Source organism: Typopeltis vanoorti, chromosome 26, assembly GCF_054136105.1.
Source record: "Typopeltis vanoorti isolate ZY-2024b chromosome 26, IOZ_Tvanoo_1.0, whole genome shotgun sequence".
NCBI lineage: Eukaryota > Metazoa > Arthropoda > Arachnida > Uropygi > Thelyphonidae > Typopeltis > Typopeltis vanoorti.
This window is the reverse complement of record NC_143574.1, coordinates 18,999,482-19,025,287: the sequence shown is the minus strand read 5'-3', so window position 1 is coordinate 19,025,287 and position 25,806 is coordinate 18,999,482. Positions and strand designations below refer to the sequence as shown.

The 25,806-nt window shown below is 35.3% G+C and overlaps 1 protein-coding gene across 1 annotated transcript in view; it reads right to left on the bottom strand.

Moving 5' to 3' along the window:
* The window catches only part of LOC150092380 (uncharacterized), an 83,231-nt gene that overhangs the window by 20,063 nt on the left and 37,362 nt on the right, over positions 1–25,806 (bottom strand). The window contains exons 5-7 of the mRNA XM_090414855.1: positions 23,275–23,676; positions 22,776–22,949; positions 1,853–2,103 (exon numbers count right to left, since the gene is read on the bottom strand). Coding sequence (XP_090270981.1) covers positions 1,853–2,103; positions 22,776–22,949; positions 23,275–23,676 — 827 coding nt within the window. The remainder of the gene's footprint in view (positions 1–1,852; positions 2,104–22,775; positions 22,950–23,274; positions 23,677–25,806) is intronic.

The following is a 25,806-nucleotide window of genomic DNA, read 5'->3' as shown; positions in this document are numbered from 1 at the left end:
AAGTACTGGAAGAGAGAGGTATGAGACTGAGCAGAAGTAAGACAGAGTATATGTGTTGCGCAGTAGGCAGTGGCCAGGAGACAGATCTGGAGCTGGAAGGAAATGTCATCAGGAAGGTGAGAGACTTTAGATACTTAGGTTCAACAGTGGAAGAAGATGGAGGAGCTGAGAAGGAAGTGGGATGCAGGATACAAGCGGGTTGGAGGAACTGGAGGGAGATGGCTGGAGTGTTATGCGATAAGAGGGTGCCGATCAATCTGAAAGGCAAAATTTATAGGACAGTAGCGAGGCCAGCTATGACATATGCTATAGAAACTGTGGCCCTGAGGAAAAATAACATCAGCAGGATGGAAGTAGCAGAGATGAGAATGCTTAGGTGGATGTGCGGTGTGACCAGAAAGGATCATCTGAGAAATGACTATGTCAGGGGAACAGTGAAAGTTACGAACTTAGGAGCGAAAATACAGGAGGCAAGGTTGAGATGGTTTGGTCATGTGATGAGGAGGGAGGACGAATATGTGGGAAGAAGGGTCATGCAGATGGATGTGCAAGGAAGGTGGAAGCGTGGGCGGCCAAAGAAGAGATGGAGGGAGCTGGTAGAAGAGGACTTGAAGATGAAGAACTTGGATGTGGTGACAGCCCAAGACAGGAAGGTGTGGAGGAGACTCATAACAAACAGTGATCCCACTTAAGTGGGAGAAGCTGTAGAAGAAGAAGAAGATTTAAAATTGAATAAAAATGAAATCTTTGACATAAATGTTACTAACATCTAGTTAGAAAAATCTGAAAATTAAAAAAAAAAATGAAAAGTTATTAAATTTAGCATAAATATGGTTCAACAAATACAAATACTGTTCTACTAGATATCATGGATCAGATGCAAATATAAATGAAAAAAATATATTTACAGACAGAAAGTAATAACATATTGTTCTACATTTAGTATAACTTCATTATTGCCTGGTGAAAAAATGTACTAATTTCTAGTGGACAATTTAGGTATTGTGTTCCATGTTTCACTACTCTTTTAAAATATTAGTAAGTTCTATTAATGAAGAGAGCTGTAACCATTACCTAGTTCTGTATTCCAGTTCATTCTATGGAATCTATCAGTTAGGGCTATCTTTTGGCAACTGCATTGTTCCAATGTTTTTTCTGTTTGTTTGAACAACCACAAACTGCCACAGCATAGGACATGAAAAATTGTCCACACCATAATGTTGGGCTTCGCAGTCATAATTCCATGTGATATAACCAGTGGATCTAATCCAGACCACAAGAGGCCACAGGCCACCCTACATAATACTACTAGTTTCAAACTTTTGTTGGGATAACACATTCAGGTAAAAGTGTTCATCATGCATCCATATCAAGATACATCCAGCAGACTGGAAGAAGCATGTAGTGCAACTCACTGCTTCACAGAACCAATTTCCATTGTCCAAGTTTGGATTTGGATGCTTTGGCTTATATGTTTGCAACAATGTATCTGTTGTGCTATCAAAGGCTTGTTAGGCCACAGCTTTTTTGAGAACCATGGCATGCCATTTTCTATATGATTGAAACTTATAGGGCTTGTGGCCATATGCATCTTCAAACAGCAATTCCCAAGGGATGATGGTGAGATGAAATAACTAGCCATCTCAAGGAGCATCACTTCTATCAATAAGTATTTTAGGCCTATCTGGTTGATTAGCATAAATATGCTAATCAACCAGATTAGCATACTTGGTAACACCAGGCTTAGTGTCACTTGTAGACTTCAGAGATGGTCATGACTTTTGGTAGGAATGGTGTGAGTGCAAGTTTATATACATACAATATAAATTACATAGACAGATAGATTCTTTACCTGGACTTCACGAAACAGAGGCAGGCTCTTGCACCATTTGACAATCTTGTACAACCTGTTGTCAGCAATATTGCAGAGGTTACTTAAGAAATCATTTTCGTAATCAATAACTTTATTATGAAGCTGTCCAGATAATTTGTTGATCTCTTTATCTGTATAGTGCCATAGATGTTCTACTGCTAAAATATCCTGGATCAACGAAGGAACCACAGGCTGAATGGACTCATCTGGTGAATTAGTACCAGCTGATTCTAAAAAATATATATATATCATATATACACATAAGCATATATATATCACACACACACACAGTTGACTCTCACTATAGCCTACTGAAAAGTGTAACCAAATCTCCACAGTTACAAATACTAAAAGAAATTAATTATAACACACTATCTACTATAAAAAACTACTTCTCTGGTATCTATGAGTTGGTTATAGTGAAAGTTGACTGTATATTATACAACAAAGACTGCATAATTACATGTAAGCTTTCAGAGTTCAAGGTAGTGTTAATACAGTAATAAATACAATATGAAATATTGAAATAAATATGAAAATATTAGCAAGTTTTATAACATCATATCATAAAAAATGAAATATAGATAAACTTAGCAAAAGTCATTCTACACATAAACTTCTCAACAATACATCCTCTTAGTATACATGATATATTATGCTCGAAACTACTAATTAAAAAAATAATGCTAATGATAATGTCAAAATGTCTGCTTGGTTAGCTGAGTGGCTATGTGCTTTGCAACCATATGCCTGGGAAAGGAGTGTCCTAGGTTCGATTCCTGTCGCTGATGTGAGGAGCTTAGGATCTTTCTCAAACATAGCCAAGTTAGCTGGTCTTGGGCATGGACTGCAGGGTTTTTCTCCCTGGTTTATCTGGGGTTTTTCCTCCTGCAAACCAGCAAACTGGCCTTGAGAACATAACGCTTCTACAAACATGGGATACACCAGAAGGCATAGGGCCAACCACCTTATCTCGTATAATGGTTGCGGTTATAAGGAATAGAAACTCTCAACACCGTAACGGTAAAAGAGGGAAAAATTAAGAAAGAAAGAAACAAAGAATAATGTTGAAATCTAATCCAGTTTTCTCAAATGGAGTATTAAAGTAATTTTCCTAACTAAAAAGGAAACAATGGAAAAATGGGAGTATAAAAAAGAATTAGAATACTTTCACATTAATGATTTTATTATTATTATTATTAAAGTTGCATGCTAGAAAATCTGAGACTGTATTATTAAATCATCAAAAATTATCAGATGTGAGAAATCAAATAAAAACCAATGCACTGTCAATAGTTTTGAAAAGGCATCCTCTCTATGCTTGCTGATTTCTGTTAAGTTTACACACATTATTTTCGTTATCAGATTTGGTGCTTTCCTTTACTACTACCAAGCAAAGTTATGGCAGTACTTATTGAAATGATAAGTATCATCTTTGTTGTTAACTCTAAGTTAAGCTGATAGCTTCCTTTTTTGTGAGTTGAGTTGGCACTTAAAGCACATATAACATTTTAATTTCTCCTTCCCCAAAGAAACTATGAATATTATGAAATCAGGGTGTTGCAAACATACAATGAGAAGTTGAGGGGGGGGGGGAAGAGGAGGAGAACAAAATATGATCAGTTGTTTCTAATCAAATGAGAGCCTTAAGCTTTGATTAGGTTATGTGTTTCTTTTCAAACAGATAAAGTGATCTGTGAATATTAGATCCATTTACTGAAAATGAAGGAAACACACTGATAGAAAGACAACCTTTAACTGCTTTTTACTCAGAAACATACTTCATTAAGTATGTCACTTACATTAAAGTTGATTTTCAGCAACTACAGAAATAAAAAAAAAACAAGCATCAAAATCATTTGGACATAATTTTAACAGTGAAAATTTATTTTAAAAAATTCACTCCAAAAATATGTGAACTCTGTTTTATATATATACATAGCTAAAATTCCATATAAATTTAAGGCAAAAATATATTTATCTTTAGGAGCTTATAAAGCAGAGGTCTTTTTGAGTGAAAAAAACTTGATATGACCATGGGTTTGATGAGTAGTCAGCGAGTGCAATAAAATTTTCAAGATTAAAATAAACAGACATGGCAAAGTGTTTATTCAAGAACTCACAATTCATATTTACAACAGGTTCTCAAAAATAATGTGCTCTACCTCAATATTATTATTATTATCCTAAGACCCCATGGAGTCACAGACTAATCTAGGAGGTCCCTTTTGTCATACATAGATAGCTCATCATACCATGCCTTAAACACATTCAAATTCTCTGTAGACATCATGCTCTCAGGCAATGCATTCCAATCATTCACAACTCTCCATGCAAAAAATCTGCTTCTCACACCCTCCTTATATAGCTTACAGGGATGACTTCTTGTTCTCCCCAAAACACCCATCATTTTATAAAAAATCGCTTCAATGTTAATCCTATAATAACCCTTTACCAACTTGTAAATCTCTATCCTATCATCCCTCTTCCCCCTATCTGCTAGGCACTGCAAATTGCATCATCTCAATCGTTTTTCACATTTAACATTCTAGAAATCAGGAACTATTTTGGTCAATCATCTCTGGACCCTCTCCAACATCATTTCATCCTTTTGAAAACCAGGTGACCAAATCTGTGCACAGTGGTCCATATGCAACTTAATCTGAGTCTTATACAATGGAACCAGAATCTGCTTATATCTACAAGTCAGCATCCTCCAGATCATTGCCAGAATCCATTGTGTTGTCCTCAATTTTGGCAATGTGTCCTCTAAATTTTAGATCCTTATTTGCCATCATCCAAGATTTCTTATTTCCTCCACCTCCAACAAAATATCCCCATTAAGAGTAAATTCTACATCCCATCTTGGTTTTCCAAATTTTAAAACCTTACATTTTGCAACATTGAAATGATATCCCCACTCCTGTGCCCAGTCTTCAAATTTTCTTGTAAGGCCACAATATCTGCTCTACTCCTCATAGTTCATCCTAACTTTGCATCATCTGCAAACAGCTGCATATCCCCATTCAAATCTTCCCCAGTATCATTAACATACAGGTTAAACAGCAATTGTTCTAAAATAGACTGCTGAGGCATACTACTACTACTAGTGACTTTCCTCTTCTGGGATATGGTTTCCCCCTATACACACAACTATATAAGTTAGTGATGAAGATGGTGATGAACAGAATGGCGTTGCTAAAGAAAGGTCATGTCTCAGTGATTTGCCCATATTTTAATAATATTACAGTAGCACTGGATAAAGGGAATGGATAAACTATGATACCATTGGACTTTGCTAAGGTATTTTATAGAGTACCACAAAAAAGGCTGTTGAATAAATTAAGAGAATATAGGATTAGAATGTAAACTATTGACTTGGATAAGAGGGTGCTGATGGACAGGTATCAGAAAGCGGTATATGAGGATGGAGGGGGGGGTGAATCTGCCAAATTTAAGGCTACTTAAAAGGATCAGTCCTGGGACCATTTTTGTTCACTCTATACATTAATGATAATGGAAAGGACATGACAGGAGAGATATTCAGTTATTTGCTAATGGTGCAAAGATAGGCATGAAAATCAGGTAAGACTGGGCAAATGATGGTTGTCAATTCACTTAACTTCTTAGTGAATAAGAAGTTACAGATTGCAAATACAACTCAGGATAATTGAGATGCTGGAATAATACTGCCATGCGAGGTTAGAAAAAATATTTGCCTCTTTACGAGGCTTATATCAAAGCCTCGTAAAGAGGCAAATGTTTTTGTGCACTGTAGTCCACATATGGACTACAGTGCACAGATTTGGTCTGAGGGAGATGAAGATCTGGAGAGTGAAAAGAAGAGTTACAATGATGATATACGAAGTACAGAATGTAGATTATGAGAACAGATTGAGAGGTTGTGGACTGCATACATTGACAAGCAGGCAGGCAAGCAGGAGGGGTGATATGATAGAGATCTATAAACTTCCGGAAGCAATACTACAGGCTGAAATTTTTCAGTCTATGTGCAGTTAAGAGCAGTTTTTTTTTTTTTTTTTTGGTCACAGCAGTGGAACAGCTTGCCTATTATAGTGGTGAGTGCATCTAGCATGAATGAATTTAAGAGAAGATATGATAACTAGGTGAGGGAGAGTGGGGTCCCTCAGTAAGTCCTTGACTTTTTGGATATCTTTGTTAATTGGGCTTTTTCTCCCGGAAACTTGGGTTTTTCATCCTGCATACAGACAAATCGGCCCTTCAGAACACACGCAATTTACAGACAAAAAATACTAGTTGTGGTGGGCAGTTGATGGGGATGATTGGTAGTAGAGGTTCGGTGTAGTGGTTGAGACAGTTGTATAGTAGGTGTCCTCCTGTGATGAGTCTTCGGACTCCTTGGAGGTGTCACGAATAATAATAATAATAATAATATATAGACTGGAAGGAAATGCCAGTATCTAGGAACAAAGAAAATGCATTTCTGAGTTTCTAAGAGACAACGATTTCATGCAGTATCTTACAGATGGCAAAATCAAATCAAATTAAAGATCAGGAATTTTAATCACATCACGGATCAGGAGTTTTAATCAAGTCAAAGATCAGGAAATTTCATTTTATCATTGCTCCCGAGGATACCATTGTGAATGAGGTGTCATATCTCTTTCTAGCTGGGTAAAATGACCATGGATGGCAGCGTACCATATGAGGAATTCTGTAAAGAAAGGACATAGTGGGACTACAAGGTAGATGATTGTGGAAAGCCTGCTGCAATAACGTCAATGAGGAGTTAAGTATAGAGGAGATCAATCCTGTTGGTTTCTGCTGCTTGGCCATCATCAAGAAATATTTAACAGCAGCAATGTTTATATGTATTCCAAAGGTTATGAGATTGAACAGAATCAAGGAGTAAGCAGGAAATTTGAAAGAAGAGGGCATTATAGAGAAAGTATAAAATGGGATGGGAGATAATAATTAATTAGATGAGAAGTATAAAAAGCATACTAGGAAGTTTACTCAGTTGGTAAGAAAAGTGAAAATGCAGTATGAGTATTAGCCATTTAGGCAAAAAAAAATCCTAGGGAGCTCTTTCAATATGTAGTTAGTAGAATAATGATTATGGGAGGATAATATGATTGACTATTGATTTTTAATTTGCTTTATATGGGTTTGGATATTATCATTATTATTACATGACACCTCCAAAGAGTCCAAAGACTCATCTAGGAAGGGCACCTACTCTACAACTCTCCATTTCCACCACTCAATTCACCAACTCCAGCGAACCACAACCACCATCATCATCTACACCAATGCCATCTGCTGCTCACCACCACAACTAGTATTTTCACAGATAATCACAAACATCCATGCCCATGATGGGATTTGAACCCACAGCCTTTTGGCTGGAGAGTGGATACGCTAACCACTCAGCCAACCAGGCCAGCGATTAGTGGACTGGATTGATGATTGGCTCTCTGACATATATCAGAGAGTTGCATATGGAGGAGCAGTATCAGCGAGTAGGAAGGTTACAAGTGGAGTTCCACAGGATTTGGTCCTCAGAATATGTTAATGATATTGTCACAGGACTACAGGGAGATGTTTAGTTGTTTACAGATTGTGAAGTTTGGGAGGATTATAAATAATAGTGCTGATGTTTTGGCTCTTCAAGAGGATTTGAATATGCTGGAAGGGTGGCAAAGGCATGGGGATTTCAGTTTAGTGCAACTAAATGCAAGGTTTTAAAATTTGGGATCCACAGATGGGATGCTTCATACAAACTCGGTGGAGTTATGCTGGAAGAAGGGGAAGAAGAAGAGATCTTGGGATGAAAGTTCCGAGGTCATATTGCAAAGGTTGTAAAGACATTTCAAAGAACTGTGGCAATGTTGAGAAGACCACTGTCCATGAAAGATAAAGTGTGCTGGTCCCATATAAAGGTTTGACTAGACCACATCTGGATTTCTGTGCTCAGATCTCGTCACTAAGATTTAAAGGGGATGAAGTAACCTTGGAGATGGATAACAAAAGTGATGTCAGGACTGCACAATGCTGATTATGAAGATAGACTGAAGGCATGTGGATTGTAGAGTTTGGTGGATAGAAGCCAAAGGGGGATATGATCAAGGCATTTAAGCTATTGAAGGGCAGTATTATTGTATTATTATTATTGTATTGTATTAACATTGAGCAGATTTTTCATATGGTAAAATGAGGGAAAGGAACAAGGACAAGAGGCCATCCCTGGAAGTTGCAAAAGGAGTGGTGAGTAAAAGGGTAAGAAGTGAGTTATTTTGCATGGAGAGTGGTAGGAGCATGGAGTGCATTGCCTGAAAGGATGGTGAATGTGCAGACTGTGGATGATTTTAAGGAGTGGTATGATAGACTTTGTGTTCACTAGCATTGACCTCCTAAGATAGGTCTTGTGACTCCATGGGGGATTAGGAACATAATAATAATATTATGTTATTGGGAAGGCAGATGGTTCACAATGCACAGGATATAGCTGAAATATTTGTTAAACAGTTTATCACAGTAATATCACATAAAGTTTGAGTAAAGGACAGAATGGGTGAAAAATGGGGGAGGAGGGTAGTAATGAGAGAATAGCTGATATATGAGGAAGTAAATAAGATATACTGCAAAGGTGACATGACTTGCTGACTTATAACTATGTTTTAAGGAAATGTTAAACAAAATTAATACCAACCTTCACACATTAATTTCATGACATTTTGTAACAGTCCCAGAAAAGTGGAAAGAGAGTGAAACATTCCACTTCACAAAGAGAAGGGGTGGGATGACAGAAGTTTCAAATTAAAAGCAAGTCTTTTATCTGGAGTTGTGGTCAAGGTGTTCGAGAGGTTGATTATGGATCAATAACTGGAATGATAACATCATCATTCTTTGAGGATCAGCATCGATTTGTTATGGGGAAGTTCATGTTTAGCAATTCACTTCAGCATTACAACAGGATGACAGAGATACTGCTCAAAGGTTGATTGTTGGCTGTTTTAGATTTAGGCCAAAGACCAAGGCTAAGAGGCCAGTGTAATATGTCATGTTATCTATAAATTGCATGTATTCTTATGGCCACTTTGCCTGTCAGGATGAAAAACTCAACTTTTGGGAGGAAAGCCCACCTCTGTATAAGATTGGCTGCATAAAGAAGATGCACATAGATCAGTAGATTTTAATTTTGATAGAGACTACAACATGACAATGTTTTTTATGATGCAAATCCCACCCGTGAAAAATTGTAACACTACTCAGAAACAAAGGTAATGAAAACAGGTGACGAGTCATCTGTCTTACTTAAAGGATGTGCTAAAGAGCAAGTCTCTCACTTCAGTTATCTCAATAATTAGGGTTTGTCAGTTTTTAAAAACCAGGTTTAAAAACTGGTTTTTTTGGATAAATTTGTAAAATTCGAAAACCGGTTTTTAAATTTAAAAAACAGTTTTAGATACTAGAATTAATATGTAAAAATTAATTAATTATTTAATTAAAAATGTTAACATTTTGACTTGAAACTGAGGTATATGTTACAAGTGAGGAATCGGAAGATGATGTAGAGTGTGAAGATGACTATGGCGAGGATTTTTTAAATTCTCTTGATCTAGATAACGACTGTGGACTCCCTATGTTGCTTGACAATTACAAACAATCAATTTCCCAAATTAGAAAAATTTACAAATTTTTAGAAAATCTCCTGCATCCTTCAGAATTATGTAAAACAAGAAAAAGAAAGGGAATTAAGTCTGATTCTTGACTGCCAAACAAGTTGGAATAGTTTAGAGGCCATGATCAAAAGATTTATAACATTAAAAGAATGTGTTGTTTTAGCTTTGAATGATATTGGTGCTTCTCATATGTGGAATGAAGCTCAATATCCTAAAATCATGGAACTTCTAAAGTATTGGTACCAGTACGTCTAACAGCTGAGGCCTTAGGGCGGTGAGATACCAATTTATTAACAAGTAAAGGCATATTTGAATTTCTGTTAAATGAACAAAAATTCAAATTTCTGTTCATTTAACAGACTTTAATTTAAAGACTTCATTTAAAAATTTAAAGAGACTGAAATTAGTTCCAAATTATTAAATGCTTTAGAAGTACGAATTCAAGAAATAAGATAAGTTGGATAGGTAACCCTTTGCAAAATCCACAAAACCTTACAACAAAGAAATCCAGTGTATTTCAACTAGTTTCAAAACTTGATATTATTAAGTTATCTGGAAAAATATTGTCTAGAAGATATCCAATTTCTTGTATGGAAACGGATTTCGATGATGAATATATCGGAGATGGAGAAACTATTAATCAGGGCAATTCTCTTAAAGAAGCCATGGAAAAATCAATTCATAGGTTTCTTGAGGAACCTGAAGAAATAATATCAAATCTGAAGACATTGAAGGCCAAATTTTCAGTATTTGGGGCAACCAATAAAAGAACAAAGAATTTAGATTTATTATTTGATGCCCAGAAAACGATAAAACCAAGTTCAGTAGCCAGTGAGATAGTATTTTCTATTTCAGGCTAGAATAAGAACAAGATTAAGTAATCATTCAGTGGACATTTTATGTTTTTTGAAATCATATTTCTTGAAGAAAAATACTAAACGAAATACAAATTTATATTTTGTATGGATTTTAGTTATTTTAGTTTTTTATTTATTTATTTATTTGGTTTTGTATAGAGTATATTTTATTTTGTTACATTTTTGTAGTTCCATAAATATCAAATAAACTGAAAAATTTTAAAATAAGTATAAATATATTTTTTTTTACTTTTAATTGGGTGCAAATCTAGCTTGCCTCCTTGTGGTGCACCCTGGATAATGCTAAATGAGCTAGAGCAATCATGGCAGGCAGTCTATCCACGAATCTCCTGGCTATTAACTACATGCAGCAATCAGAAGTGAATGATCCTTACAAGATCCATTTGAAAAACCAAATGACTAGAAATCTCGGACCTCAAGTCCAAATTTGTCATTTTAGCATCGAAGGAATCAGCAAATCAAAATGCAAATATTTTTCAAAATTCCTTCTTGATCAAAATATAGACATCGTACTCCTCCAGGAAACACATGCCGCCAGTGAAGAAGACTTGTACAGAAGAGAGAGAATGTATGGCTACCAGCTTGTAGAAGCAACCTATCATCATGCATATGGTGTAGCGACATATTTCCATAACAACATCGAGCAAATCGAACTTGTTATTGCATCAAGTGATGATGATGTTAACCTAGTCACGATGAAGCAGTGAATTGACACTTGTTAATGTCTATAAGCCACCAAACGCTCGATGGCCTCAACAACTCCTCCCCCTTTTGAATCACCCAACAATATATGCGGGAGATTTCAATAGCCACCATGAGTTATGGAAGTACACCCAGAATGATGAATGCAGTATAGCCCTTGCCAATTGGGTTAAGGCATTTAATATCCACTTGATCTTTGACGCTAAAGAGCGTGACACCTTCAATTTAGCAATATGGAGAAGAGACTATAATCCTGACCTCTGTTTCATCACCTCTAATAACATAAATGAACCTGTACATATTCAAAGAAGAGTTCTTAGTGACTTCCCTCACAGCCAACACCGGCCGGGCCTCCTTGATGTAGGAGGACAAGAGGTCAAACCTCTTGTCCGATCAATTCCCTCAACCCAAGACGGAATTTTCGAAGAGCCAATTGGGAAAAATATGCCACTGACCTTGACAAGTGTGTTTGCTTCATATCTCCTGTACCCAATAACTACAACTGATTTGTAGGAGCTGTCATCTTTATAGCTAAAAAGCATATCCCTAGGGGATATAGAAAGGAGTATATCCTTGGATGGAATGAACTGAGTGAACAACTTTATGAGAAATTTCTGGAGAGTGGTGATTTCGAAATCGCAAACAATCTCCTTCACAAATTGGATGCAGCAAGACAACAATGCTGGACTGAAATAACTGAGAGACTGGACGTTAGACACTCCAGTAGGAAGGCTTAGAGTGTGTTATGGAAGTTAGGAGGTGCCACAATGGTGACTACTAAAAAGATAGATGTTATACCAAACCAAATTGCTAATCGTATTATTAAAATCTCGAGATGCCAACATGACAGAAATCATACCATTGAAGTTAAAAGAGAAGCTAGAGAATTAAAGGAAAAACTACAAGATGAATCAGAATATGCAAGACCTTTCAAAGAGCATATTATGAGCACATTATTAACAAGTTGTTAATAATATGCTCAGCAATAGATATTTATGTGTTGTCCTGGGATAAAATATTAGTAGCCAGAAGAAACGTAACAATTCCGGGTTCGATGGAGTTCATCCGGAATTTCTTATTCATGCTAGTAAAAACACTAAAAAATGGCTTGCCTGTTTCTTCTCAGAAATAACGAACACCGGTGTGTTACCGAAAGAATTTAAGAAAGCTAAGATAATAGCTCTTCCCAAACCTGGAAAATCAACTGACAACCCACAAAACTATCGACCAATCGCATTACTAAGCTGTGCATATAAGCTATTGGAAAGACTATTGTATAACCTCATAAGCAACACCATCTTTGAACATGTTCAGATTGAACAGGCAGGCTTTAGGCCTAATCGTAGTTGTTGTGACCAGGTTCTAGCATGTTGTCATTCATAGAAGCATGCTTTCAGTGAAATCTAGAAACTTCAGTTTTTCTTGATCAAACTGCCACATACAACACTGTCTGGAGAGAAGGCATGTTGTACAAATTAATGAAAGTACTACTGTATCAAAAAACAATACAACTTGTTAATAATATGCTCAGCAATAGATATTTCCATGTTTTTCTTGGAGAAAATATTAGTAACCAGAAGAAACTTAACAATGGCCTACCACAAGATTCAGTATTGGCCCCTCTCTTATTCAGCTTATATATATATAGCTGATATGCCAGATACAGTATCTAGAAAATTCTGCTATTCAGATGACATAGCACTAGCCACCATTAATAGAAAACTAAGATGGATGGAGGAAACCCTCACAAACGACCTTGCCTCCATGCATATTTACTTTAAGAAATGGAGACTACAATCAAGCCAAAGTAAAACTGAAGTGTCAACTTTCCATCTCAATAATAAATTGGCATAAAACGAGTTTAACATCCCATTTGGAAATTCAGTCCTATGCCATAATAAATACCCTAAGTATCTAGGAGTTACACTCGACCATACCCTATCATATAAGAAACACACTGACACACTGAAAACACAGCTGGAAAAATAAGAACTAGAAATAACATCATTCAGAATTTATGTGGCACTTCTTGGGGTGCCACAACGATCAATGGAAACTAGTGTGGAGAATAAATACCGATGCCCAACTCGAAATTTGGTTTGATAGGCACTGCCTCAACATCCTGGGTATGGAATTAAGCTGAAAGACATGGATAACATTGAACAGGATTCATACCAGCCATGGAAGATTTGTAAGCTCTCTGTACAAGTGAGGGAAAGTTCCCTCACAGGAGTGTGACTATGGACACCTGAATCATCCAATCCATCACATTTCCACCAAGTGCAGTCTTCGCGCATACATGGGTCAAAGAAGGACCTTCCTGGAGGAGACACCACCTGTTATAGACAGGATCAGAGAACTTGATCTTAACTTATAAGTGCTTTGTCATCCGAAATTGTAACTACCTATGTTTTACTTTAATTGTTTGTCATTTACATTTTTTATTTACCTTTTAGATATTTGTACTGATTTATGTACATGCACTTTTATAACTATATGTGGATTGCCATACAATAAATAATAAAAAAAAATACTGTTTTAATTATATATATATATATATATATATATATAGTCGATACGTGGGGGTACGTCAAAAAAAGTTTTATATTGATAGAAAAAAAATTAAGTAATTAATTAAAGATAAAGAATATTACTTCCTGGCGAAGAATTTCAATGGATTTTATACCAATTTGCAGAAAATGTAAAAATTGACCACCTTCCGATTATTTTTTAAGAGCAATTAATTGACATTAGATACAACATAACTTTGAAAAACGAATTTCAACAGAAATCTCTTCACAATTGGTGGATGGGACTGAAGTCCGCGTATAGCAATTTAGTAATCACAGCAAATGATGCACTCCTACTGTTTGGTTCTACTTATTTATGTGAGGTATCATTTTCTGCAATGACAGGTATTAAAACCAAATATCAAAATAAATTAAACTTGGAACCAGACCCTCATATCATAGTATCAGAAGCCATCAAACCAAAATTTCAAGAAATTATGAAAGAAATGCAAGGCCATTGTTCACATTGAATATTGTAATAAATATGTTCGTAAGCTGTTAATAATAAAAATAATGTGTAAAAATATATAGCGATTTTAATTATTATATGATGATACAAGGCATATTTCCTCTTTATAATACTTATTACAATAGATTTTTGCTCAATCAATTGGGGGTATGTGCTGTTTATTTTTTCTGTCTTGGGGGGGGGGGGGGTACGCGATCAAAAAAGTTTGGAGACCACTGGTCTAAGGCACTTTGTACCGTATCAATCTACCTTTACGTTGGTCTTCCTCTGATTCATTTTCCTACCAACCTGACAGAGAACACTTGTTTTGCTAATCTTTCCTTGCCTATTCTGTTCAAGTGACCATACCACCTGAGATTAGCTCTGCTAACGCATTCCTGGATGCTGACAATGTCAAGTTCTTTCCTAATATTCTCTTTTTAATATGATATTGCCATTGATGCCATCTGTTCACACCCCCCTAATCTTTCTGAGAACTCTCATTTCTGCGGTCTCTAGTCTTTGGTCAAGTGTTTTACTTCTGACCCAGCTCTCAGATCCATAAGTTAAAACTGGTTTGAACACTGTCTTGTATACAGCTAATTTAGTGTTCCGACTAATTTCTCTCTTATTCCATATGAATTTATTCAATTGACTTCCTACCATACCAGCTTTGTGGATTCTGTTCTATTTCCATATTTAATTTACCATCTTCACTAAAAATTGTGCCTAAGTAGCTGAAACATTTTACTTGTTCAACAGGTTCCCCGTTCACAACACAGTTGACATTTTCAACAATTCTACCTATTTTCATTGTCTTTGTCTTTTTAATGCTGACCTTCATACCATATCTATTACAACAGTTATTCAATTTAGTCAGGGAATCTTCCAAACTTGTAGCGGATTTATTTAGAAGTATAACATCGTCTGCATAAAGCAAAGAGCTGACATTAACATCTCCAATTCTGATATCATGTTTAATACCACTTTCCTTCATAATGTGATCCACATAGATAATGAATAACAGAGGGGATAATGTACATCCTTGTCTCACACCAGATTTAACATTAAACCATCTTCCTGTACTTCCTTCAATTCTAACTGCTGACTTGCAACTCAAATAAAGACTAAGTTGATATAATGCCCCATTGACACCATATTGCCTCAAAAAATTACTCCACTTCTACCGTATAGTAGAGCCTTCTGTGGGACCATAGGCACAAATAAGTCTCATTGTCCGGTTCCCCATTCTGATATTTGCCCACATCACTCTACTTGAGACTGCCTGCCGTTCAAGAAGATTGGCCTCGTATTTAGTGTTGAACACTATGGCTACTCCTTCTTTTCCTTGATTGTTATTGCCTGAATATAACATTTTATATTTATTGCTCAGAAAGATCTCAACAGTTTTCGTCTTTTTTGTTTCAGTGATCCCTATTATGTCGATCTGGTACTTTATATATATATATAAATAAAAGTATTTGTAATTAATTTTTTAACTTGGGGATACTGTATATTAGGGTTACTAAGTAATTTTATAAGCTTGGTTATTTAACTCCTAATCCCAAGTAAGCAAACAGTTAAGTTTGCACCTGAAACATAGTTCAAGTCTAAAGATGATACAAAATTAATTAATTATTAATTAATTAAAATTAATTACATCTATATCTCCTCCAGAGATTCTTATTAAAAATAAAAACACCTTGGAGCAACTTGTATAGGTAAAGTTGATAAGGCTCTGTATTACTAAAACCTTGGTATTTAGGGTCTAGCTACTCACTGAGGAGACCTCAAAAAAGGTTGAAACCAGTCTGGGTAGTGACCCCACCCATAATGTATTGCAGTATACATCTTCTAGTGAGATGTGCTTTACATTATGGGAAATACTAAGAATAGTGATCAGAGCTTGACCCACCATTACAATGAGTTGCCCTGGTTGCCATCTTTAGACTTGAACTATGTTTCAGGCACAAACTTAACTGTTTGCTTACTTGGGATTAGGAGTTAAATAACCAAGCTTATAAAATTACTTAGTAACCCTGATATATATATATATATATATATATATATGACCTACTAATATTAACTTGGAGTTGGGATATGTTCATTTTTTATATAAACTGACTAAAAATTCGAGAATTATAACAAATTGAGATTTATTAGATACGCAACATGTTTCATCAGGATCGACTTCATCAGGCGTTAAGAACATAGAAAGCTATTAAAAGACACTGAAAAAAACATTGAGACACCCTAAAACTATAAAATTATAAAGCTATAAATTCGACTGTAAATTACAGTTATTATGAACTATAGTTCGTGTTAAAGTTCTATTGTTGTACACCTGTGCGTGTGTGGAACCACGAGATCGCCAGTATCTGATAGTAGAGCTGAAAGAGTCAGGCAAATTATAGCTGAGATTATTGTTCATATGAAGAGGGTCCAAGTTAATTTCTTTTGACTCGACAATGCGGCGTTCTACCTCATCGTTGCAAATGTGCAGGTTTGAAGTTGTTGTCCAATTTACTTCACGTTGGCGGCTTTCGTTACTTGTGTTTATTGAAAACAGAACATGGCCTGATAGGGCATAATAAATTTAGTTTAATCCTTTATCCAAGTGTGAGCAAACAAAGTTTGCGCCTGAAAGTATCTTCAGGACTGGGGTAAGGTGGTACAACACCAGGGCACTCCTTGCAAAGGTGGAGCAAGCTACCAACACTCCTATCTCAGTATCTCCCATAATGCAAAACACATCTCCTTGAGGATATGTCTAATGTTATGCATTAAGGGAAGGGACACAACCCAGACTAGTTTCAACCTTTATTGAGGTCTCTTCAGAGGGAGCCAGGCCCAAGAGAAAGATGTTGCAGGTTTTTATACTCTAACCAAGTGTAAAATAAACTTTCAACATCTTTCTCTAAATCCAGAGTAATTTATTAAAAAAGGTTGGCACACCATTTGGCAACTTTTATAGGTAGAGATGACCTGCTAATGCTTCTGCCTGGTATCTCCACTTGGGCCTGGCTCCCACTGAAGAGACCTCAATAAAGGTCTAAACTAGTCTGGGTTGTGGCCCTTCCCTTAATGCATAACATTAGACATATCTGCAAGGAGATGTGTTTTGCATTATGGGAGATACTGAGATAGGATTGTTGGTAGCTTGCTCCACCTTTGCAAGGAGTGCCTTGGTGTTATACCACCTTACCCCAGTCCTGAGGATACTTTCAGGTGCAAACTTTGTTTGCTCACACTTGGATAAAGGATTAAACTAAATTTATTATACTCTAACCAAGTGTAAAATAAACTTTCAACGCCTGATAGGGCAGTAGCCCTGGTTCTCTTGTAAGCAATGTCTCTCTGGTGTTCCTCGAGACATAGGAGGATAGATTTCTCCGTTTAGCCATAGTAAGGTTTTCCGCACTCACATGTGATTTTCTATACACCTGGGTTTGTGAAGGTTGTGAGTTTGTTTGTAATTGCTGAAACTTTCTCTTATTTTTGGAAGAGTCGAGAAGCACGTTTGTATGTTATATTTCTTTAAGATTCTACTCAGTTTTTTGGATAGTGTGCTGATTATATGGCAAGGAGATATAACCTTTGGAGTCGTCCTGTGTCTCTACGTTGACGGTGGAATAATTGTTTGTTAATACTTTTTAAAGAGTAGCCATTGCTTTTAAAGGTCCATTTAAGATGTTGTAGTTCTTTTTTTAGTTCTTCTTCATCTGACAGTACAGATCTTGCACGATTCGCTAGAGTTGATATAATATATATATATATATATATTATACATTTTAAAGAATAAATATTTAATGACGTAAACTGAGATAAAATATATAGTTTTAATGAAAACGATACCACTAGTTTCAGCCTTTTACAGCCTTCTTCAGGTATCCACTATAGGTAGAACACAGTAATAAAAATTGAAGTTACCAAAAACTGAGAATTACAAGCAAAAAATGCAATATGTAATTGAAACAAAAACATATTTTTCAAGTTGTTCTATCTAACGCGCTATTGTTTGTTGCATGCGAGCTTGCAAGTTCTCGTGAACGCCAGTATTGAACAACTGCAGCATGGCTATGGGATGTTGTAACTCAAATTGTTATTCAAATGTTCAGGATTAAGGAGGATTTCCCTGGACTCCACAATTTTGCTTTCAAACTCTTCACTGCAGCGAAAAATGTTTTCGGATTTATCCCAGCAAACTGAGGGACTCTGTAGATCATCATGAGGATTGTTTGAGAAAAGAACATGACTGCATAGGGCAGATGCATGTGATCTTTTATAGGAGATGTCTCTCTTATGCTCCTCTATACGAAGTTCAGATTTGTTAGTCTGTCCAAAATAAGGAATATTACAATTGCACCACAACTTGTAAACACCTGGATATTTCAGGTTGTGATGAATAGCCTTCGGATGGCTTATAAGAGAAAGGAGTTTAGGGAGTGTAATGAAAAACGTCCTGATGTTGTATTTTTTAAGGACTTTAGCCAATTTATTGGAGACTGAACTAATGTAAAGTATTGAGATGCTACCTTTAAAATCAATAGTTTCCATAATACACTTCCTAGGAGGATTCAGAAGAAATTTCTTAATCGTTTTTTCAGAATATCCATTTTGTTTAAAGGTAAGAGAAAGATGATTAATTTCTTTTATGAGCTCATCTGATTCATTTAAAAGAGAGCATGCTCTGTGTCCTAAGGTAGAAATAGTTCCGAGCTTTTGTGGTGGAAAGTGATGAGATTGACAGTGCAGATATCTGTTGGTATGAGTGGGTTTTCTGTATATAGAGATTTTAAATCTATCAGAGCATCGTGTAAGAAATACATCCAGGAATGGAAGGCAGTTATTTCGTTCTAGTTCACAGTGAATTTTATATTAGAATGCTGGTTGTTAAGATGATGAAGAAAATGCATGAGAGATGTGTGTCCGTGACTCCATATGAGGAAAATGTCATCAACATAATGTCTCCAAAGTTTCGGCTTAAGTGAGAAGGATGATATGGCTTTCGTTTCAAAATCTTCCAGGAAAATGTTTGCTAGAAGCCTTGGTTTTGTTTGTAAATGGAGTGCCTATATCTGAAGTAGCCAGAGTGAATACAATGCTTTAATAAAGCAAATATCTTTTTAGACAATTTGTCCTTTAGTAATGTTAATACCTCCTCCGTAGTGATGTTAGTAAATAATGAGATAATGTCAAAATTTGCCATGATATCATTTTCGCTGATTGAAATATTTTTGATATGAGAAACGAAGTCTGTGGTGTTTTTGATGAACGATGAAGATTTATTGGAGAAACACTTGAGGTATTCTGCAAGATGTTTCAAAAGCTTATAAGTAGGACCATCGATTCCTTCCACAATTGGGCAAAGAGGAGTGTTTTCCTTGTGGATTTTTGGAACTTATTCTGAAGATCCACAATATCTTAATAGCTTATATTAAGATATTCTGAAAAAACGATTAAAAAATATCATCTGGATCCTCCTAGGCAGTGTACTATGGAAACTAATGATTTTAAAGGTAGCAATACCTTACATTAGTTCAGTCTCCAATAAATTGTCTAAAGTCCTTAAAAAATACAAACATCAGGACATTTTTCACTACACTCGCTAAAGTCCGTTCTCTTATAAGCCATCTGAAGCCTATTCATCACAACCTGAAATATCCAGGTGTTTACAAGTTGTGGTGCAATTGTAATATTCCTTATTTTGGACAGACTAACAAATACGTTGAACTTCATATAGAGGAGCATAAGAGAGACATCTCCTATAAAAGATCACATGCATCTGCCCTATGCAGTCATGTTCTTTTCTCAAACAATCCTCATGATCTACAGAGTCACTCAGTTTGCTGGGATAAATCTGAAAACATTTTTCGCTGCGGTGATGAGTTTGAAAGCAAAATCGTGGAGTCCAGGGAAATCCTCCTTAATCCTGAACATTTGAATAACAATTTGAGTTACAACATCCCTGATAGCCATGCTGCAGGTGTTCAATACTGCCGTTCATGAGAACTTGCAAGCTTGCATGCAACAAACAATAGCGTGTTAGAACAACTTGAAAAATACAACGTTTTTGTGTCAATTATGTATTGCATTTTTCCTGTAATTCTCAATTTTTTTGTAACTTCAATTTTTATTACTGTGTTCTACCTTTAGTGGATACCTCAAGAAGGCTGTAAAAGGTTGAAACTAGTTGTATCAATTTCATTAAAACTATATATTTTATCTCGGTTTAAGTCATTAAATATTTATTCTTTAAAATGTACCATTACAACCAAGTAGAAGCTCAGGAATACATATTATATATATATATATATATATATATATATATTTATTTATTTTTTTTTTGTAAAAATTTGAAAACTGGTTTAACTGGGTTTTTTGGAAATACTGGAATTCAAAAACCGGTTTTCTCAAAAGTCAATCTTTGCATAAACCCTATCGATAACTATGTAACTGATGTCAGTGAGATGAGGAATGAAGTGGATCTTCTGGATTGTTCAAAAACTTATAGAACATTTGGAAAGACAGTAAATGCAAAATAGCACTAAGAACAAAAATAGTTCTATGTTTTGCATTATGGAATCATGATGGACATTGTGTAAAAGTGATAATTGGAGACACAATGCTTTAGATCATAGGTGGCCAATAGCAGGCCCGTAGGCTGCATGTGGCCCATAATGTAATTTTGTGTGGCCCGTGGCAGGATAAAAACTATATTAAATTATATGTATTGTCAATTTAACTATTAGTTTTGATCGCAGGTTTTCTGAATGATATACTAGTTATATTTTATTTCTGATGATGGAAACAATTTATATTCTCAACACAGAATCAAAATTTCTTTAAAAAGATTACTCAATTTATGAAATCTACTGCTTCTCTGTGCGAGTTGTAGTAGTGGGAGTGGTAGATTTCTATGCGCTCCAGCGTAACGCATCATTGAAAGTCACTTGCTCTGCTCTGGTTACAGTGATCACTTTCAGAGACTCAGTTTCACAGTTAACAGTGTTATTGTTATAGTTTGTGTCCCCTGGTCAGTTACTTCACCTTTTATGTACTGTAAATAAGAAACGTAAGATCTGTGAAGAAAACTGGTCATTTCAGGAGAAATGGGAAAATGAATTTCTGTTTATAAACAATAACGACGACAAACCACAGTGCCTTTGTTTGCAAGTATTGTCTGTGCACATGGAATATAACCTCAAATGCCACTACATACAGCATCATGTCGCTAAATACCAAGAATATGTTGGATAAGTACATACTAAAATTGTACGTAATTTGAAGAGAAAGGTTAGTGCTCAGAAATCTATTTTTACTAAACCAACATCAATACAAAAAAAGTTCACTCTTGGCATCGTTTGTTGTAAGCACAGAGATAGCAAAAGCAAAAAAAAAAAAATTATCTGATGGTGAATTTGTAAAAGACTGTTCTATGAAAATGACACGTGCATTTGGGGAAGATAAAATTGCCAGTGAGTTTGAAACCGTCCCACTATAAAAAAAAACTAACAAAAAGAGTCAAGGAAATAGGTTCTATGAGGGCGGTTAAATCATCACAAAGAAGATGACTGACTGATGACCACCTTCAGGATTTGTTACGAATATAGTCATCATCGTTGAAAATCAACTGATGAACTTGTTGCCGCACATGAATGCCCACAGTGTTCTCATTAAGTTGTGTTACATGTAAAAAAAACAGAAATACGTAATAAAATTTCTGGGTGTTTTTACATTTCTAGTTTAACAACTTATATTTAAATCAATCAAGTATTTTGTATTGTTCTCCCAGTAGTAAAATGATTTAACAAATATAGTAATTCAATATATATAACTATTGACTTGAAAAAATGCAGAGTTTATTTTTATTTAAGTTCTGTCTAAAAGTGTGCAGCCCATGACGCTACCACTCATCATATATTGGCCCTCGTACAGAATGAAGTTTGCCATGCCTGCTTTAGATCAACAGTGTTTATGTTGAAAGAGTGATCAGCCACCTTTTCACACTGTCGTGTATAAGGAAAGGCTATGATAGCTCAGCCATCTTGTCAAAATATAGGGTTAACTTGGTCAACAAGATTATGTTAAGATTAAGGTGTTAGGAAAGAGACAGGCCCTGAATGAATTAATTGAGAATATCAACAAAGACGTTAATAGAACTGGCTTATGGTAGCATGAAGCAGCAATAAATGCTTAGGATAAACACATCTGACATAGGAAGCTGTGCAATCTGGTCAGCCCTCTGTAACTGTTGGATGCCTGAGGAACTTATATGTGTGTATATGTGTTGGAGTTTCATATATGTACCAACCTAAAGTCACAAATTTCAGTTTACAAAATTGCAATTTATTAAATGAATTCTCCTGAGTGAACTAGGACTACTGTTGCAGATGGGATTTTAGTTTTTAGGTAGATAATTTGTGATTTAAAAAAAAAAAAAAAGCTAACTCAAAACTCTTCTTTGAAAAGTTTTGAGTTAGATAAAAACTTTTTTTAAGTTTTTATTATAAAATACAGTGTAGCTATAGTTATTAGTATGTTTACAATCACAAGTTGTTTTATACTTATGTTTCCACATCAAAAAAAAAAAGTTTATTGTATGCATACACATATTTAAAATGGTATATATCTTACCTTTGGAAGACCTTGAAAGAGAATGCTCACTTTTGGTATAATCGTTTGGCAGAGAAATGGAAATAATAGAATCTCCCATGCTTGATATAGATCCATCACTTGCAGGAGTGGGAGGCATAGCATATGTACACTGATATGTACTGCGACCACCACGAGTACGATCCTCTCTGATTGCTACAACAAAACATTATGTTTATGTTAGCATTGTATTTATAGTATTACTACTATCAAAAATTAGATTAGTTACATTTTTGATAACCTTTGGGTTATCATAATATTTGGGTGCATTATCAGTAAAACATAATATTTGCTCAAAAACTGCAATTTATTATCATAGTAGACCATAGAGTATTTATAATAATAAATTAGAATTTTGAGCTACAGAAAATAAAGCTGTGTAGTTTCAAATAAGGTTACTAGCTACTATGCAACATCCTTGCATTTTTTTATGTTAATTAAGACATGAAAAAATAAAAAGTTCCATTGTTAATTTTAATACCTTCTAACTTCATTCCTGTCTTGAGACACTTATTAAACCTGCATGCTGGACATTTCTTTCTTGTGCTGATAGCAATGTGACAATTAGCACCACGAAGACATATATAATTCTTCTTATTCTGAACTGTCCTTTTGAAGAATCCTTTACAACTTTCACAAGAAAAAATTCCATAGTGAAAACCTGAGATGCGATCTCCACAAATAGGACATGGTCCACTTAACAGCTGTTGTCGAGAAATTCCTGAGGAACCAGACACACTCAAGGCACTTTGGGAGAGATCAGTAAGAACAGGGAGTCTATTTTCTTCACCACTATTATCTGAAGACATCCTTCTCGTTGGGCTAGCAAAATCACTTGCATTGGATTCATCAGATGCACTTGATGCTACAGATGCACTTGATGCTGTTGAAATAAATATGTTATCAGTTAAATCCATTTGCAAGTATACTGTACAAGTGTTGATAACATATTTTGAAAAAGATATCTTAATGTAGAAAAAAAAAAAGAGGGAACATTAAATTTATATTATAGACTTAATAATTTATGTTATAATTTCTAAAAGGAAGCAAATATGTAATGTGAATATAGTAGAACAAGAGACCATCCTTGTAAAATGCATAAGGAGGGCGTGTATAGAGGAGTGAGGAGAAGGTTATTTTCACAGAAAATGGCTGGTGAGTAGAATGCACTGCCTGAGTGTGTTGTGAATGTAGATATATAGAATCAGTTTAAGGCACAGTTGGATGAGCTTTGTGTGTGATAGCGTGTACCTACCACGATGAGTCTTTGACTCCAAGGAGGTTAGATGTTAATAATAATAATCGTAAAGGAAGGAGTAGCTATAGTATTAACACTAAACATTCACGCCAAGCAGTGCTTCATGTATTTCCACATATAACTTCTTGTTAAAGCTTGATTGAACATACACATGGACCTTCCACATATGTGAACATACTTTTACATATTTGTTGACATGCATGTGGTGTGCAATTTCAAGTTTTTTCAGCAGAATTTTCATTTAAATTTGATATTTATGAACTGTTTACATGATTATAGAAAAAATAATGTTTTCTAACTTCAAATTATACAACATTTGCTTTTAAAAAATATTATGCATTACATAAACTGGTTGTTTTCTGCACCAAGTGCAGTATAAATAAAAAAAAAATTCAATCATTGCAATCAGTAGTTCCCTCTTATCTCTAGTAATATAGAATTGCACTTGCACATGCTAGTATGATGAATCACTGATCTATTTGTTTGCTTACACTTAGGTAAAGGATTAAACAAGAATATTGTTTCTTCGCAAGTATAATTTACTTTATAACCAAGTTATAAAAAAAAAAACTTTATACAACTATCACTGATCCACATATTTTAATAAAATATGTGGATCAGTGATAAAATAAAATATAAAATACTCAGATCAATGATCCGAGTACAGGCAGCCCTCAATTTACGCCTCACTTCCATTCCTGAAAAAATTGGGCGTAAAACGAACCCAATTTTAATGGGAGGTACAAAGTTATGTTCTGCACAGTCAAAAAATATGCACATGAAGTATGTGTAACATTATTATATTTAAAGCTTTGATAATACATACATATATATTTGTTAAAATAAAATTATTAATAACGAAAACAAAACTATATACAAAATTATGAAACCTCGAAAAGATATTACATATTTCTATGTTAAAGTTCCTGGTTTTGGATCACCTGAATTTTTTTTGGAAAAAGTATCCAGTGTTAACTGCCTAGATTTTCTTTTTCTTTCTTTAAGGAGTTCAGTGTAAGGTCAAATAGATGCGATTACACTCCTTTTTACGTTCGCACTCTGTTCCCAATCATCATCCATTTTGCAGAGTTCATCAGTCAATGTCTCTATGCTTGCAAGGATACGCTGTAAATCGGCCATTTTTATATCTCTCAGAGGACCTTCTTTGTTTTCTTTCTCCTCTTTTGGGTGTTGACTTAATTGTTTAGCTGATTCTTTTAAGTCTTCATTGGAAAGCGGTTTATCATAGCTCTCTAAGACTTCTGTCACATCTTCAGCTGTAATATCGTCCAATCCCACCTCTCGTGCAAGCTTGGTAACTTCTTCAATAACATTCTCCTCTTGCTCTAATTCCTCGAAGTTGTGCATAAATGCTGGAAGAAGTTTTCGCCATGCTCCTTTTAAACATTTTGCTGACACTTCGTTCCAAGCAGCCTTGATATTAATGCCCTTCAAAATATCGAATGACTGGCAATAGTCTTTAATAGTTTTGCCTGAAGTGTCCAAGACTCTTACCATTTCCATAAAAGTTATACGGAGGCTTTGAAGATATGCCTATTACCTCCATATGCAGACTTTAGGGAGACAGCTGAGTGTATGAATGTGTGTAATATGCCCGAGCGAGTACGAAAGACAACAAATCAGAATGGGATAGTTAGTATAAGGCATCAAAATAGGGATGGGACAAATGGGCTTCTGCAATTCATGTATACTAATGCCAGAAGTATTAGGAACAAGAAGGAAGAATTTTTGGCC